The sequence below is a fragment of the Leucoraja erinacea genome, chromosome 23, assembly GCF_028641065.1.
Source record: "Leucoraja erinacea ecotype New England chromosome 23, Leri_hhj_1, whole genome shotgun sequence".
Lineage (NCBI taxonomy): Eukaryota > Metazoa > Chordata > Chondrichthyes > Rajiformes > Rajidae > Leucoraja > Leucoraja erinaceus.
Genome location: NC_073399.1, coordinates 12,198,213 through 12,216,303, shown reverse-complemented (window position 1 = coordinate 12,216,303; position 18,091 = coordinate 12,198,213). Strand labels below are relative to the sequence as shown.

At 47.2% G+C, this 18,091-nt stretch overlaps 1 protein-coding gene across 1 annotated transcript in view; it reads right to left on the bottom strand.

The window, feature by feature from the left end:
• Positions 1-1,285: 1,285 nt before the first annotated feature.
• LOC129708248 (dual specificity mitogen-activated protein kinase kinase 6) overlaps positions 1,286-18,091 on the bottom strand; it is a 56,599-nt gene continuing 39,793 nt past the window's right edge. Inside the window, exons 7-12 of the mRNA XM_055653891.1 lie at positions 16,430-16,481; positions 15,690-15,817; positions 13,335-13,412; positions 11,897-12,036; positions 5,872-5,917; positions 1,286-1,541 (exon numbers count right to left, since the gene is read on the bottom strand). Of these exons, the coding sequence (XP_055509866.1) occupies positions 1,464-1,541; positions 5,872-5,917; positions 11,897-12,036; positions 13,335-13,412; positions 15,690-15,817; positions 16,430-16,481 (522 nt within the window). The 3' untranslated portion in view covers positions 1,286-1,463. The remainder of the gene's footprint in view (positions 1,542-5,871; positions 5,918-11,896; positions 12,037-13,334; positions 13,413-15,689; positions 15,818-16,429; positions 16,482-18,091) is intronic.

Below are 18,091 nucleotides of genomic sequence, written 5' to 3'. Positions count from 1 at the left end.
ACGTCTTGGAATGGGAACCCTTCTTCGGACCCATTACTTCTCCCCAGAGATGCTGCCTGACCCGCTGAGAGTTCCTCCAGCATTTTGTGCCTATCTTCGGTATAAACCCACATCTGCAGTTCCTTCCTACGCTGCTCTGATGGGATCGGTGATCTGGGGGGTGTTAATGACACGATGAAGAGTGGACACGGCAGGTTGGGTCTAAGTTGCCAGTGTTTCTTGCATGGCCTGTGCTACTCGATGGACGAAGATTTACGATATTCAGTTCCTTCTTCAATTTATAAAAATTAATTCAAGTCTACCTTGATTTATAAAAAATCAACCAAGTAAAATCACTTGGCTTATTAAAATCTACGACAGCCTTTAATGTGACCTGTACAAACATTATTTAAAAATACAATCTTCATCCTAACCAATTAAATACAACTTGTAAAAATTTACAGAATTGATATGGTATGCGATTTGTGATGTGGATTGGTGTGTGATATCAGAGCTAATCTATGGGTATTTAAGAATTTTAAATTTACTTTGAGTCGGAGTGTGGTGGGGGGGGAGTGGGAGGGGAATGAAGTTTTCCGTTTTAGTGGCTCCAGCAGGTGAAAACGGAACAGTTTGTTCACCTGTTCCATCTTGTCTCCTGCTGCTTGAGTGAGAGTGGGGAGCAAAGGTTTCTGAATCCAAAGCCACTACCACTATTTACACAACAAAGTTTTATACACAGAGCTAAAAGTCACACACCGCATGTACGTACGTGGGCAGTGGGTCGACTCAGCCAAGATATGGCTCCAAAGTGTCGACCCCTTGCTCAATTGAACTGATGCGTGGCTGTCCCCCTAATATGACTGCATTCACACGATTTTCAGTGCACCTATTAAAAATACACACACACACACACGCGCACACACACACATATACACACGCACATGCGCACACGCACGCTCTACAGCCTCGTGATATTTTCAGAGGCTAAGCTGGCCTTTTAAGAGACCAATTTACCATCTGAGTCACTGCAAAAACTCTTTTATCATGGTCACACGGTGAATCGCCACTGGGAATTAATGCTGTGGGCGCAGTCCTCTGACAATTTCCCACATTTTTTTTTAAATCGTCAATTAAAAAGTGAATTGGCTGCCAATTATTTGAGCTGAGCAGAAGATTTTTCCCGTAACCCACCTCCCAGCTAGAAATTTTGCTCTGCTGTCCCGACATTCAGTGGAGCCCACTCTGGACCCTCCCCAAATGCATTCCCCTCGACCCATTGTGTCCGCCCCCCCCCCTCCCCCCCCCCCCCCCCCCCCCCCCCCCCCCCCCTCTGCTGCTCTTGCCAGAGACTGGAGTTTACTTCTGCAACCGGTGATGTGTTTCGGAGGCCGAATGTGGCAGAGGATATCTTGCAATGTCATCCCAAATGTAGAAGGCGTAGAAACCGATCGGGAAAAGCCGATGAGCTGCCTCGGTCCCTCTCAGTCTCTCAGAATAAGCTTCACAAAAGAGGCCACGTCTGTTTCTTTGGTTTCGTGTAGCGTGAAGAAGGGGTGTTGCTACAGAAAGCAGAAAGCACAAAGGTTACACTTCAAGCGACGGTCTGACCATTGCCGGGACGATACGACACAGCCTTAATTATCCCAGAGGGAACTTGGCATGTCACCTGTTAAAACGATGCAGCTACTCGGCATGGAAAGTGCCTTGTACATTATAATAATCAAAAATAATCAAGAGTAGAATTAGGCCATTCGGCCCATCAAGTCTACTCCGCCGTTCAATCATGGCTGATCAATCTCTCCCTCCTAACCCCATTCTCCTGCCTTTTCCCCATAACCTCTGACACCCGTACTAATCACTAAACTACCTATCTCTGCCTTAATCCACTGACTTGGCCTCCACAGCCTTCTGTGGCAATGAATTCCACAGATTTACCACCCTCTGCTAAACACATTTCTCCTCATCTCCTTCCTAAAAGACCGTCCAAAAAGAAATCTTCCTAAATGAAAGAGGTAAGAACGATCACAAGAGTCAGACTCTGGTCGAAGGTCAGCCACTGGCACGGGTTTAAACGAGGAAGCCTAAATGTGGAGCAGATTAAACCCATTCTGTGTTTTCCGCTCTGCACATCTGGAAATATAACTACCTTGATAACAAAAGGCGGGGGCGGAAACTGTGTTTGATTTTACTTGAAGGAATCTCGGTCTGAAAGGGATTTGTAGCCAAGTCTGCTTGGTTTGCTGGGAGACTCCACTCTCAGCGCGGGCACCGAGGCTGCGATTAATCAGGGATCCTGTCAGATCCCGAGTTCAGGTTTCAACACTTTGATTCTACGGCAGGTTGCGATGCCAGTAATGCAGCTGGGTAGAGGATCGCACTAACGTGACCTGTTCAGGCCGCTCGCTTCGTGTCGCAAGACTGTAAACCGGATCCAAAACACCGACTCGGTTTCCTCGTGATTCACGCTGCCGGTGACGGTTAAGCAACAGGGATTCATGGCGTCCATTTCTGCTTAATTGGAAATCAAGGCCCATTACTTTTTCCACGACCAACCTTTGGTTGGTTTCCTGGGGAGTCCAGAACCAGGGGTCACAGTCTAAGAATAAGGGGTAGGCCAATTAGAATGGAGATTTCACCCAGAGAGTTGTGAATCTGTGGAATTCTTTGCCTCAGAAGTCGGTGGAGACCAATTCTCTAGATGCTTTCAAGGAGAGTTAGATAGAGCTCTTAAAGATAGCAGAGTCAAGGGATATGGGGACAAGGCAGGAACGGGGTACTGATTGTGGATGATCAGCCACTGTGTTGGCTCGAAGGGCCAAAAGGCCTACTCCTGCACCTATTGTCTATTGTCTACTATTGTCTTTGAGATGTATTCGAGTACACCGCGTGGGCTTTATTTACTTTCTCAGTCAGCTCCATCGACTCCGAAAAGCCAGAGTAGCTCAGCGGGTCAGACAGTATCATATGTGTAGGAAGGAACTGCAGGTGCTGGTTTACACTGAAGATAGACACACACACGCTGTATCTTTAAACTAAACTAAACTAAACTAAATGTATTACTGTACAGCGCTAGAGTCAGCGGGAAATAAACCTCTCATCCGGCCTTTCATAACTTTAACATAACTTTTAGGAAGGAGATGAGAAATGCATTTAATCAGAGGGTGGTGAATCTGTGGAATTCTTTACTGTGGAGGCCAAGTCAGTGGATATTTTTAAGGCTAAGATAGATAGATTCAGATTAGTACGGGTGTCAGGGTTATACGGTGAAGGCAGGAGAATGGGGTTAGGAGGGAGAGACAGAACAGCCTGATTGAATGGCGGAGTAGACTTGATGGGCCGAATGGCCTAATTTTACTCCTATTCCTTTTCCGACCTTATGACATACAGGATGTCATTGGTATCATTGTAAACTTGTCCCTAGTGTGCGTGTGGGTTAATGTTAATGTGCGGGGGTCGCGGGTTGGTGCGGACTTGGGGGGCCGAAGGCCCTGTTTCCACGCTGTATCTCTTGACTCTAAGTCCACACACAGAGTGCGACACTGGAGACACAGGAACAAGCCGACCGACCAGGGATCTGGGTTCAGCCGCCTGCCAGCGGCATGAGTCTGTGTTTTGTTCGCCGAGCGCTAGGGCTGCAGGCTCAAATCACCACCGTCTCTGCCGTTGATTATCCCCACTGTACCTTGGGACCACAAGTCAACACATTGTGTAAAGCAATACCCACCTCTTCCAAGGACGGAGCGTTCTTTTAAATTGGAAAAGTACGCCGGCACTTCACATCACCTGGGGCGTCTGCGGCAATCGACGTGCGGCCAAGTTGCTGGGCGCAGCTTATAACTGTGTACAAGGCCAGGGAACTTTGCAGTCTCACTGCCCGCAGGTTTATATGCAACTTGATTCAGCCCATCAAGTCTACTCCCACATGGAGTGGGTTCAACGCCTTCCACAAGGAGTCTGGGATTTGGGTGGAAGCTGCCTCATTCATTACACAAGGTCGGAAAGGCTAGGGATGTTTTCACTGCAAATGCTGGAGGTTCGTAAGTTTACAACTTGTAGGAGCAGAATGAGGCCATTCAGCCCATCACCTCTACTCTGCCATTCAATCATGGCTGATCTATCTTTCCCTCTCAACCCCATTCTCCCGTCTTCTCCCCATAACCCCTGACACCCATACTAATCAAGAATCTATCTATCTCTGCCTTAAAATTATCCCCTGACTTGGCCTCCACAGTGAATTCCACAGATTCACCATCCTTGGACGAAATAAATTCCTCCTCATCTCCTCTCGAACGGTACGTCCTTTAATTCTGAGGCTGTGACCTCTGGTCTGAGACTCTCCCACCAGTGGAAACATCCTCTCCACATCCACTCTCTCCAGGCCTTTCACTAATCTGTAAGTTTCATTGAGGTTCCCTTCTTCATCCTTATAAACTCCCAGCGAGTACAGGCCCAGTGCCGTCATGTGGTTGGGGGGGAGCTGATAGGAGGAGAGTAAACGCTGGCAAAAGCTGCCCTGTATATAGCGGAAGGTAGACTCAGCGGGTGAGGCAGCATCTATGAAGAGAAGGAATAGGCGATGTTTCAGGTCCAGACCCTTCTTCAGACTGATGTCGGGGGGTGGGGAGGGGGGGGGTGGGAAAGAGAAAAGAAGTAGGCAGGAGTTGTGGGAGAACTGGGAAGGGGGAGGGGAAGGAGGGAGAAAGTAAGAACTATCTAACATTAGAGAAGTCAACGGTCATACTGCTGAGGTGTAAACTACAAGGCGATCTTGGTTATAGCAGACCGAGGCTCCCGTGGCCAGTTACCCGACGGGATGGCGCCACGTGGCTGAAGCTTCCAGTAGCGGGAGCGAGAGAGCGAGTGACATGAAGGTAGCGTAAGTACCGGGCTCGTTCCCCGCGCACCGTGTGTGGGACCGGGACGCTGCGGCTCCCAACCCTGTGAATTCTTGCTCGTTTAACCGGCCCTGGGTTTACTCGTTCTCCAACTAGTTTCTACTGTCCTTCTGATTAAACATTACTGTTTGTGAGTCACGTTGTCACCTTCCTTTTTCACCCAGACAGTTGGGAATCTGTGGAATTCCCTGCCACAGAAGGCAGTGGAGGCCATTTTGCTGGATGTTTTCAAGAGAGAGTTAGATACAGCTCTTAGCTCTAACGGAATCAAAGGATATGAAGAAAAAGCAGGAACAGGGTACTGGTTTGTGGATGATCAGCCATGATCACATTGATCAGCCATGGCCTACTCCTATACCTATTTTCTATGTTTCCCCTCAGCTAGGAGATGAGGAAACACTTTTTCTCACAGAGAGTTGTGAGTCTGTGGAATTCTCTGCCTCAGAGGACGGTGGAGGCAGGTTCTCTGGATACTTTCAAGAGAGAGCTAGATAGGGCTCTTAAAGATAGCGGAGTCAGGGGATATGTGGAGAAGGCAGGAACGGGGTACTGATTGGGGATGATCGGCCATGATCACATTGAATCTGCTTTGATCTGTCAATTTCACACCTCACCATTCCATATCTCTAGACCTCCTCTCCCCTGACTCTCAAGTCTGAAGAAGGGTCTCGACCAGAAACGTCAGCCACTCCTTCTCTCCAGGGACGCTGCCTGTCCCGCTGACTTACACCAGCATTTTGTGTGTGTCCTCGGTGTAAACCAGCATCTGCAGTTCCTTACTCCCCCTCACTCTGTTATAGATAGATAGATAGATAGCCTTTTATTGCGGACAATCGGTAATAACAGACACATCCACCCTAAACTGGAAATATAACATCTTTGATTCTTTTAGCCCAGTCTGCTAACTAAAATCTTAAGAATAACAACAGAACAATCAACCCTCAGTTAAGGAAATCCTTTTGATGTTTGCAAGCATTGGTCAATAGATCCTTACCATAAGCTCTGAGTATGTTGGTCTGTCTTTGGAGTTCTTCTTCAAGCTGGAAAAGAAATGCACAGATAGCCGTTAGTGAAACGCAGTGTTACGCCTTCACCCTATCCCTCGCAGCGACTGCGATCGATTTTCCTACCGATCGATGGGCCTCAAACACAGGAAAACTGCAAGATTGGGAGCTGGGTCTGAGCTTTCAGGAGCCCCTTCGGCCCATCGGGACCGCACCCACCAACGATCACCCGCGCACTAGTTCTATCCTACACTCCAGGGACAATTCACAGCAGTCAATTAATCGACAAACCTGCACGCCTTTGGAGAGTTGGAGGAAACCAGAGGAAATCCATGTGGTCACGGGGAAAACGTACAAACTCCGTACAGACAGCACCCTCTTTCTAATTCTGCGCATCTGTTGGCTTTGCAGGTCGCTGTTCCTTCTTGGTCGCCAGAGTTCCCCGTCCTTGGCATCGGTTACAGCTACCGAACGACTTTCCTCCTTCTGCCCAAAGTTGAGCGATTGGATCAAGTATTCACCGCTTCTGTGCCGGTTCTTGAGGGGGAGATTCCAGCCATCTCCGTGGCCTGCTCCCGTCACCCTGCCCCGGATCGCCAAAGGTCTCGAGAAGTTTCGTGCTGCTCGCAGAACAAAGATGCCTGTGCGTGTGTTTGTTTAACGTGTACTTGATGTCGCGCTCCAAGAAGCACACGGTCCTTCACAAATCAATCAACTCATTCCAATGGCAAGGGAACCAAGATGATTGGAGCTGGTAGATCTGTTGCAGCCTTCATCCGCCTTCACAGCCGTTGAGTTCAAGATAACTTTGTCTGCCAGGTCCGCAGTTGAGGTCTTGTAGGTTGGAGAAGTATGTATATATGTATATGCACACACAACCGTTTTGTTGCTAATTATGGGCTTTCGTGGGTGCCGTGTTTACCTATCAGCTGTGCTGCTGTGAATAAGAATTTTATTGATCCATTTCTAGACATGTGATCATAAAACATTCTTGACTTGCTGTGGACTCGGTGGGCTGAAGGGCCACTTTCCACACTGTATGTATAAACCGCACTAACTTGCATCTCAGCTCCCTGCCGCGAGTTCCTGGAGAGCAGGTCCATGCAGCCACCCGGGAGGGAGAGGAGCACCGCCGCCCGCAGGTTCCCCTCCTGGTGTGGCCGGGACGGGTAACCTGATGCGGGGGAGGAGGAGGAGGAGGTTGAAGGGGCCTGGCAGCGCAGCACTGGCATTTCTCCGCACCTTCCAGCGCAGTGTTTCCAGTAACGCTGCTGAATGCCAGTAATGCTCCGCTCCCTGCCAAATGGGTCACTGGGAACGTCAGAAATTCCCAAGTAACTAAGGACAGGTGCGGAGTTTATTTGTTCACGGGAAAATGGAGATAGTAGGGAAGCCTGGCTATAAGTGGCGCAGCGGTAGAGCTGCTGCCTCATGGCGCCAGAGATCCGGGATCGATCCTGACTACGGGTGTTTGTCGGTGTGGAGTTTGGATGCGTGGGTTTTCTCCGAGATTCTCCGTTTCCTCCCGCTCTCCAAAGACATGCAGGTTTGTCGGCTAATGTTCTTGGTATTAATGTAAAATTGTCCCTAATGTTTGTAGGAGAGTGTTAATGTGCGGGATTCGCTGGTCGGCGCGGACTCGGTGGGCCGAAGGGCCAGTTTCCTTGCTGTATCACTAATCTAAACTAAACTAACACAAATAAACTAATTTAATACATCCATCATTGCCCCCGAACCAAACATTAAGACGTTTCACTTGGGCAGCTTGCAACCCAGCGGTATAAACGCAGATTTGTTTTCTAACTTCAAGTAACTCCTGCATTCCCTCCCTACCCCTCTCTCCCCCCTTCCCCCATCCTAGTCGTCCAACAAGTTCCACTGCTCGTATCCTTGTATCCCTCTTGTTATCACGCCTTCCCCAGCCAACAATGAGCCATTGTGGGCTCCACCCTCCCTGAAGTCATCAGTTGCCAGCCCAGATTTAGACATTTGACTTTAAAGATACAGCGTGAAAACAGGCCCTTTGGCTGACTGAGTCCATGCCGACCAGCGATCACCCCGCACACTAGTCTTGTCTTAAACACACCAGGGTCAATTTGCAGAAGCCAATTAACCCAACAAACCTGCACGTCTTTGGAATGTGGGAGGAAACCGGAGCACCCGGATAAAACGCACGTGGTTACAGACTGTAATCATGTAGTCTTCCCACTGACTGGTTAGCACGCAACAACAAGCCTTGGTACACGTGACAATAAAATATACTGAAAGAAATAAACTCCATGCAGACCGCACCCATAGTCAGGATCAAACCGGGTCTTGATAAGTGATAGGGGCAGAATTAGGCCATTCAGCCCATCAAGTCCAGTACGCCATTCAGTCATAGCTGATCTATCTCTCCCTCCTAACCCCATTCCCCTGCCTTCTCCTCACAACCCGACACCCGTACTAATCAAGAATCTATCTATTAGGCGCTGTTAGGCAGGAACTATACTGCTGCGCCACCGTGCCACACTAAAGGTGTTTATAACTGTGACATCAACTGATGGTGATTTTGCAGAGATTGGGATCATCTTTATCAACACCTTTCCAACATGAGGATTTATCATGGAGTCTGGATGTGGCTGTCAGGAGCTGATGCCCAACTGTGTGTGTTCTGATTTTTCACTAGAAAATGTACTGTGAGGGACTTTATTTTTGTAACCTAATTTTCCAGTGAAAGATGGAGAGACTGTTTGCTTTGGAATGCTTCCACTGGGAATTGTTTAAGTTCACGTTATTTTGAAATTTGTTTTACCGAACAGTCGCAGAGATCAAATGAGCAAGTTGGGGCACTGGAAGAATTTGGTCTTCATAACCTCTGTTGTTTTGATTTTAACAATGTTAAAAACCCTTTTTCACATCGCAAGACTTTGCTAACGTTGAGCGCGCAAACTCAGCTGCATGAGATTAATATGCACAGTTCACCAAGCGGCACGGTGGCGCAGCGGCAGAGTTGCTGCTTACACCGCTTACAGCGCCAGAGACACGGGTTCGATCCCGACTATGGGTGTCTGGAGTTTGAACGTTCTCTCCGTGACCGCGTGGGGTTTCTCCGAGTTCTTCAGTTTCCTTCCACACACCAAACGTATGCAGTTTTGTAGGTTAATTGACTTGGTATGAATGTAAATTGTCCCTAGTGCGGACTCGGTGGGCCGAAAGGGCCTGTTTCTGTGCAGTATCTCTAAACTTAACTAAACTAAATCCAATCTGATCAGGTGCAATAAGATGAGTCTGAAGATGGGTCTCGACCTGAAACGTCACCAATTACTTCTCTTCAGAGATGCAGCCCTTCCTGCCGAGTTACTCCAGCATTTTGTGTCTATCTGCTAAACTAAGTGCAACTTGCTAACTCACACATAAACAAAAATGCCTCTTTAAGAGGAAGTACAGTTATCTGAAGGGAATCAGGAGTAGATTATTTAGACATCAGGTGCATTTCTCTTGCATTATATATATATATGTATTATATATAATATCAGAAATCGCAGTGTAAATGTAAATTCTCCCTAGTGTGTGTAGGATAGTGTAAACGTGCGGGGATCGCTGGTCGGCACGAACGGCCTGTTTCCACGCTGTATCGCTGAATTAAAACTATCCAAAACTAGTTTCAACTTTAAACTGGTTTCACTTTTAAGGCAGAGATAGATGGATTCCTGATTACTACAGGTGTCAGAGGTTATGGGGAGAAGGCAGGAGAATGGGGTTAGGAGGGAGAGATATATCAGCCATGATTGAATGACGGAATAGTCTTGATAGAATAGAATAGAATAGAATAGAATAGAATAGAATAGAATACCTTGTTGGGCTGAAACGGCCTAATTCTCCTCCTATACCTTATGACCGCAGTCTAGAATCTGAGCATTATGCATTACAAATGAACTGAGCCCCAAAAAAATATATTCACTTTATTTTCCACCCACGTTGTTAAATGGCATAAATCTCAAAAGCACATCATTGCAGTCACTGTAGTGGAAATGCAGCTGATCTAAGACGGACGTACTGAGTTCTCGAGTGTTGCTCGGCGCCAGCTCATTTTGACAGTCTGAGAAGTCACAAATCACAATTTTCCACTCAGCAATTTAATACGTATTTAGTTGGGCTGTTTCCTCACATGGATTTAAACAAGTTTCCCAGTAGGTCGGCTGTGAATTGATTTGAACTATGATGCTTCTGCCATTCAAGGTCCTGTTTCCGTCAAGTAGCTTAGATTGCTCACCAAATATCCAATCTTTTAGTTCTAGAGATACAGCGTGGAAACAGGCTCTTCGGCCCATCGAGCCCGCACCGACCAGCGATCCCCGCACATATTAACACTACCTGACACACACTAGGGACAATTTTTACATTCATTCATACCAAGCCAGTTAACCTACAAACCTGTACGCCTTTGGAGCATGGGAGGAAACCGAAGATCTCGGAGAAAACCCACGCAGGTCACAGGGAGAAGGTACAAACTCCGTACAGACAGCACACGTGGTTAGGATCGAATCCGGGTCTCTGGCGCTGGGAGGCAGCAACTCTACAGCTGCCCACTGTATCTTGTTTAGAGATACTGCCCCATGGCCCACCGAGTCCACGCCGACTCTCGATCGCCCGTTCCCACTGTATCTACGTTATCCCACTTTCACATCTACTCCCTGCGCACCAGAGGCAAGTTACAGCGGCCGAATAACCAAGCAACAAGTTGTTTGTTTTCACACAGAGGGTCATGAGTACCTGGAACTTGCTGCCGGTAGCGGTGGCGGCAGAAGCAGATACGATAATGGCATTTAGGAGGCGTTTAGACAGGTGCACGGATATGCAGCGTGTGGAGGGATGCGGATTACGTACAGGCGAATGAGAGTTGGTCTTGGCATCGTGTTTGGCACAGACACTGTGGGCCGATGGGCCTGTTCTTGTGCTGCACATAAAATGATGACAGGCATAGATAGGGCAGACAGTCAGAACCTTTTTCCCCCCAAGGGGGAAATGTCCAACATTAGAGGGCATAGCTATAAGGTGAGAGTTTAAAGGTTTAATAGGGATGCGCGGGGCAAGTTATTTGTTTACGCAGTGTGCAGTGGGGGCCTGAATAGTGGCATTGAAAGGGCTTTTAGAGGGAAATGCAAGGATATGGATCATGTACAGGCAGATGAGATCAGTGTAACTTGGTGTCAGTTCAGCACAAACATTGTGGAGACGTATAATCTTTTTGATAGGCTCATTTTATCTTTTTATTGCATGACCTCATGGACACCCCCAATTCCAGAGGTATAAATGGAGTAACTACAAGTCCATCCTTAGCCTGAGACACATTCACACATCACTAAACTGTTGCAAACTATTTGTTGTACATTTAGGACACGTTACAAATTGGTGAGCACTGAGGTCCGAGGCAAATGCAAACCTCGTGTTTCTATATGTTCCCAAACACAGAGGAGAGAGAGAGAGATGAAGAGAGAGAGAGACGAGGAGAGGGAGAGACGAGGAGAGAGAGAGACGAGGAGAGAGAGAGACGGGGAGAGAGAGAGAGGGGAGGAGAGAGAGAGAGACGGGGAGAGAGAGAGACGGGGAGAGAGAGAGAGAGAGAGAGAGAGAGAGAGGGAGAGAGAGAGAGAGAGGGGGAGAGAGAGAGAGAGAGACGGGGAGAGAGAGAGAGAGACGGGGAGAGAGAGAGAGAGACGGAGAGAGAGAGAGGGGAGAGAGAGAGAGAGAGAGGGAGAGAGAGAGAGAGAGGGGGAAACAGAGATACAGGGTTACAGTGAGACAACAGAGAGAGAGAGAGAGAGAGAGAGAGCATCTAAGGAAAGAAGGGATAGGTCACGTTTCGAGTCTAGTCTAAAGAAGGGTCTCGACCCGAAACGTCACCCATTCCTTCTCTCCAGAGATGCTGCCTGTCCCGCTGAGCTACTCCAGCATTTTGTGTCCACCTTCGGTGTAAACCAGCATCCGCAGTTCCTTCCCACACAAAGAGAGAGAGAGATTCCTGACTCTTACCACTGGGCGCTGAAGTCGACAAATTCCAGGGAAAATCTGTCAGTGGGAAGCTGCGGAGAAGGCTCTTCCACCACCTGTTTGAGTTGCTGGAAAGGAGTACCCCAGGACTCGTACGGGAACTTTAGGATCGCCATCTCAATCTAAAGAGAACACGCAGAGAGAGGCAGGGTTAGTGAATTGGAGGCTCCTGGCAATGAACAGCCTTCTAGTTCAGTTTACTTTAGTTCATTTGTCTTGTTTTTTCCACTTTAAATTAAATTTTAACTTCAAGTTTTCGTGTATCTCGTTGTGTGTTATGACTGTTTACAATTTCCCTCCAGGGAGGAATAAAGTTCTATCGTATAGTTTAGAGATACAGCGCGGAAACTGGTCCTTCGGCTCACCGAGTCCGCAACGACCAGTGATCCCCGCACATTAACACACACCAGGGACAATTTTAAAATATAGATGTAGGGGACAGGGTGGGGGGTGGTAGCGGACTAGGGAGGGTGGGGAATTTGGTCCTGTCCAGAACAACAATCTATAACACGGAGCCCTGGAGGGATCTTGGGGTATGAGTCACTGAAGTTCATTCAAAGCTAATCTCAAGATGGAGTCACGAAGTCACAGGAACAGGCTCTTCAGCCCACACTGAGCATGATGCCCCATTTACACTGGTCCCATCTGTCTGCATTTGGCCAGTATCCCTGCAAGCCTTTCCTATGCATACGCCTGTCCAAATGTCTTTTAAATGATGTTATAAGAACTCCTGTGCTGGTTCTTAGCTCTTGTGTTAATTCGTTCCAATTATACTTTTATTTAAATTTATAATAACATTTAAACGTTCAATCCAGACTGTGGGTGCTGACTGTACATTCTCCCTGTAACCAAGTGGGTTTCCTCCGAGTGCTCCGGTTTCATCACACATTCCAGAGCCGTGCAGGTTTTGAGCTTAATTGGCCTCTGTGAATTGCCCCCTAGGGTGGGGGATGCAAAACTGGGATAACAGAGAACTAGTCGAACGGGTGACCAATGGTTGTTGCAGACTCAGTGGGACAAAGGGTTTCCATGCTGTATCACTAAACTAAGCTAAAACTAAACACAATTTCAAGTGGTGGTACATCAAGAGAGGATGTCTCCAGACAATGTATATACCCTGACCGACAGACCGCACCGATCCATTATCCCCACCCTTTAACTCTACCCTACACACATTCGGGACAATTTACAATTACACCAAAGCCAATTAACCCACAAACCTGTACATCTTTGGAGTGTGAGGGAAAACCACAGCTCCTGGAGAAAACCCACGCAGGTCACGGTGAGAACGTACAAGTTACGTACAGACAGCACCCTTAGTCGGGATCGAACCCGGGTCACTGGAGCTGTAAGGCAGCAACTCTACCGCTGCGCCACCGGGCTGCCCGTCTGATGCGGGGTTCCTGGAGTGGACACTTACCATGGTGATTCCCAAACTCCAGATGTCCGACTTGACACTATAACCTTTCTGGTTCACTTCCGGGTTAATTCTCTCTGGCTGCAAAAAAAATTGAATGAATGAATGAATGATTGATTGAATGGATGGATGATTGATTGAATGAATGCATGAATGATTGCATGCATGAATGAATGGATGAATGAATGAATGAATGATTGAATGCATGAATGTATGAATGGGTATATTATCGTCGCATGCGACAAGTCATGGTGATATTCTTTGTTTTGCCAACCCAAGGTATGAAAAGAGTCGCCACATAAAGGGCGACAACAAAGTTACAAACTATCTGGCGCCAGCTCCTCCTTTGTTCTTCCTTCCCCCTCCCCCCCCACCCTCTCCCTCACAGCGGTTCCCCCATGCCGGGTCCTCCATTGTTCACCCCCCCTCCCCTCATGCCGGGCGGGTCAAGCAAGGTCATCAGCACCCACACCAAACATACAGCACCCACACTGGAAGGAGCGTCACCAGAAATAAGGGATGAGAGAATGGTGTCATCTTATTTCTGGGACTTAAAATAAACGTTTGATATTAATGGGTCCCTGTAATAATTTGCAGACATACCATTCTTGCTGTAATGCAATGGTCCTGTATCGTCACATGCACTAACGCACAGTGAAATGCCAGGACTAACAGCTTTTATTGTTTTGTACAACACAATGTCACGCTGCTGAGTAGTTACAGTTCTACGTTTCAAATTGCAATCAACATTTATTTTTCTTTAACTGCAGCTCTAAGCTTTTTGGGAAGCCCAAACTAACTTTCAGTTTGTGTAGGAACGAACTGCAGATACTGGGTTAAACTGAAGGTAGACACAAAAGGCTGGTGTAACTCAGTGGGTCAGGCAGCATCTCTGGAGAAAAGGAATTTTACCAAAGCCAATTTTAGCCTGCAAACCTGCACGCCTTTGGAGTGTTGGAGGAAACCGGAGCACCCGGCGACAACCCACGCGGCCACGGGGAGAACGTACAAACTCGGTACAGACAAGCACCCGTGGTCAGGTACGAACCTGGGTCTTTGGCGCTGAAAGGCAGCAACACTACCACTGCACCACTGTTGAGCCTTCCTAAGGTGTGGTGGGCCTGACTCAACGAAACACCAGTGAAGGGAGGTGCCCACTTGATAACCCCAATGATATACTGGCATCCACACAACCAGTTGTTATGTGTTTGTCAGCATGTAGATAGCCTATTATTGCATATGAAGTTAGTTATTATCATTAAGCATAAGTGTGTATAAGCAGTTTAGATACTACTTTGGCCTTGGGCTTGGTTTTCTTGGTTGAGCGCTTATCCTGGTGTTCTAGCACAACTGCTTTATGTTTTAATGGTAAACTGTAATCCGCAAGCAATCTTTCTCTGTGAATCTACCGCTCATCGCACTTCGGTATCATAGCAGGGCTGTCAGGGGTTATGGGGAGAAGGCAGGAGAATGGGGTTAGGAGGGATAGATAGATCAGCCATGATTGAATGGCAGAGTAGACTTGATGTGCCGAATGGCCTAATTCTGCTCCTGTCACGTATGAACTTTTGACAGTGGCAGCGGGACACAGAATGTAGCCAAGGCACACACTCCTTACACACTCCATTAGACCGAGCTCACAGACCAGACCGGAAAATGGCTCCAAATCTGGCAACTCAGAAAATAATCTCACTGTGTTTTGTACATGTGACAATAAAGCACCTTTGAGCACTGAACGCATTTTTTGTACACAGTTCAGTACAAGTATCACAATAGTCCCTCTTCTCCCCTCTCCCATCGAGCAAAAGGAATAGAAGTATGAAAACGCACACCTCCAGATTCAGGGACAGTCTCTTCCCGGCTGTTATCAGGCAACTGAACCATCCTACCAACAGCCAGAGCGCAGTGCTGAACTACTATCTACCTCATTGGTGACCCTCGGACTATCCTTGCTGGCTTTACCTTGCATTATCATGTATCTATACACTGTAAATGGCTCGATTGTAATCATGTATTGTCTTCCTGCTGACTGGGGTTGCACGCTACAAAAAGCTTTTCACTGTGCCTCGGCACACATGACAATAAACTAAACTGAACTGATAAGCACTCAGATACATCCTAGATAAGCATCTCAGTACAAGCAAGCAGTTTTACAGCTGGTAACTTGGGATTTCTTACAGATAAAATGCTAATAAAAGGTCAGATTATTTTTCGCAATTATGCCAGTAAACTTGTTTTTAAAGTCACCGTGTCTTCAATATCTGCATGTTGTACGTACTAGCACAAGGTCCTCAAGTAGACCAGGCCCAGATTAGCTCTTCACATCAAGAGCTGAAGGTTGCAAAGACTTTGACTTACAGCCATGTAAGGTTTGCAGCCTGCGTCCATGGTCTTAGCCACCGAGTCCACCAGGTAGCCACTGATGCCAAAGTCACACATCTTTACCTGGCCGTGCACGTTGATCAGGACATTGGACGGCTTCACGTCTGAAAGAGAAAGGCCACGACTGAAGCAGATCTCTGATCAAAGGGACCGAGACTCAACTAGCAAACGTTAGCTTATGAAGGAACTGCAGAGGCTGGTTTAAACAGAAGATAGACTCAAGAAGCTGGAGTAACTCAGCGGCTCAGACAGCATCTCTGGAGAGAAGGAATAAGTGACGTTTCAGGGTCGAGAAGGAGGGTCTCGACCCGGAACGTCGCCTATTCCTTTTCTCCAGAGATGCTTCCTGGCACGCTGAGTTACTCCAGCTTTTTGTGAACTTTTGTTAGAGTGATACAGTGTGGAAACAGGCCCTTCGGCCCAACTTGCCCACACTGGCCAACATGTCCCAGCTACACTCGTCCCACCTGCTTGCGTTTGGCCCTCCAAACTCTGTCCTATCCATGGAACCTGTCTAACGGTTTCTTAAATGTTGGGATAGTCCCTGCCTCAACTGCCTCCTCTGGCAGCTCGTTCCACACACCCACCGCCCTTAGTGTGAAAAAGTCACCCCTCAGATTCCTATTAAATCTTTTCCCCTTCACCTTAATGCCAGTCCTTTGGTCCTCGATTCACAACATGTGACAATAAAATAAACTCTAATTCTAAGAACGTACCTCTGTGAATAACAGACAGCTTACTGTGTAGATGTTCCAAGGCCTTCACAATCTGAAAAACAAGCCCAGTGCAATTAGATCAGGAGAATGTTGTCTAGTGCAGAAGCAGCATTTGGTTTTTAGTGCTGATTAAACAAAGTCGAGAGAAATAATTAACTTAATGCAAAAATGAAGACTTAGGTCAAGTTGGATGAAGATGAAATCCATAATCGAGTGAGGTTTTCATTAATTATATTGGAGCAGGGTGTCCTGCAATGAATCCAATTAACATTCCACCAGGAAAGAGGATCAAAACATATTTTCCTGGAAATTGGATTGCACCCTAATTTGTCACACTCAAGCTTTGATGGGGTTCGAACTGGTGCCAAATTGGATTCCATCAAGAAAAAAAAAGAAAAAAAATCGGGCAATTGGATGAAAAACAAGACAGAAAATGGCGGAAACATTCAGCAGGTCAGGAAGCATCTGTGGAAAGAGACAGGGAGTCAATGTTTCAAGCAAAGCCACTATCCGCCCATCCCTAACTGTCTAGACGGTAGTGAGTGGTGAAAAAAGATCATAAATGATAGGAGCAGAATTAGGCCATTCGGCCCATCAAGTCTACTGCGCCATTCATTCATTCAAGGCTGATCTATCTCTCCCTCCCCAGATTCAACACCCAGTGGCTAAATAAATTCCTCATCTCCTTCCTAAAAGAATGCATTTAATTCTGAGGCTATGACTGGTCCTAGACTCTCCCACCAGTGATAACATCCTCTCCACATCCACTCTTGTCCACGCCTTAAAACGAGGACCAAGAATCTAGCTTGGTCATGAATCTTGGTTTTGAATCGCTTCTGGTGAATGTGCTCCCACTTTGCTTGGGTAGGGAGCTCCAGTTCTTAGACCCAGCAAGTTTTTGAGGTGCCATACGATTAGCCAAGATGAGAAACTGCGATGTCCTTTGTCGATGACACAAAAGAATGAACCATTAGCTCATAAGTTGCAGGAACAGAATTTGGCCATTCGGCCCAACACCACCATTCAACCGTGGCTGATCTATCTCTCCCTCATTGCCCCCTTTCTCCTACCTTCTCCCCATAACCCCTGACACCCGTACTAATCAAGAATCTATCAATCTCTGCCTTAAAGATATCCATCGATGTGGTCTCCACAGCCGTTTGTGGCAATGGATTCTACAGATTCACCACCCTCTGGACAAATACATTCCTCCTCATCTCCTTTCTAATGGTATGTCCTTTTATTCTCAGGTTGTGGCCTCTGGTCCTAGACTCCCCCATGAGTGGAAACTTCCTCTCCACATCCACTCTTTGTAGGACTTTCACTATTCACTACTGGTCTCCAACAATGGGAACCCAGCAATGCTGGAAAACACTAAAGCCCAGTGCAACAAAGCGCTGTTCTAACGAAAGGTCCCAACCTGAGACACTTCTCTTTCCACAGAGGCCGCCTGACCTGCTGGGTATTTCAAGCATCTTCTGTTTCTGAATTCCAACATCGGCAGGTTTTTGTTTCTGAATTCCAAAATGGTTCGATTCAAGAGAGTCAAGAGTCGAGAATGTTTTATTGTCGTATGTTCCAGATAGGACAATGAAATTCTTGCTTGCTGCAGCACAACAGAATATGTAAAGATAGTACATAACGGTTGAAGAAAAAAAGTTC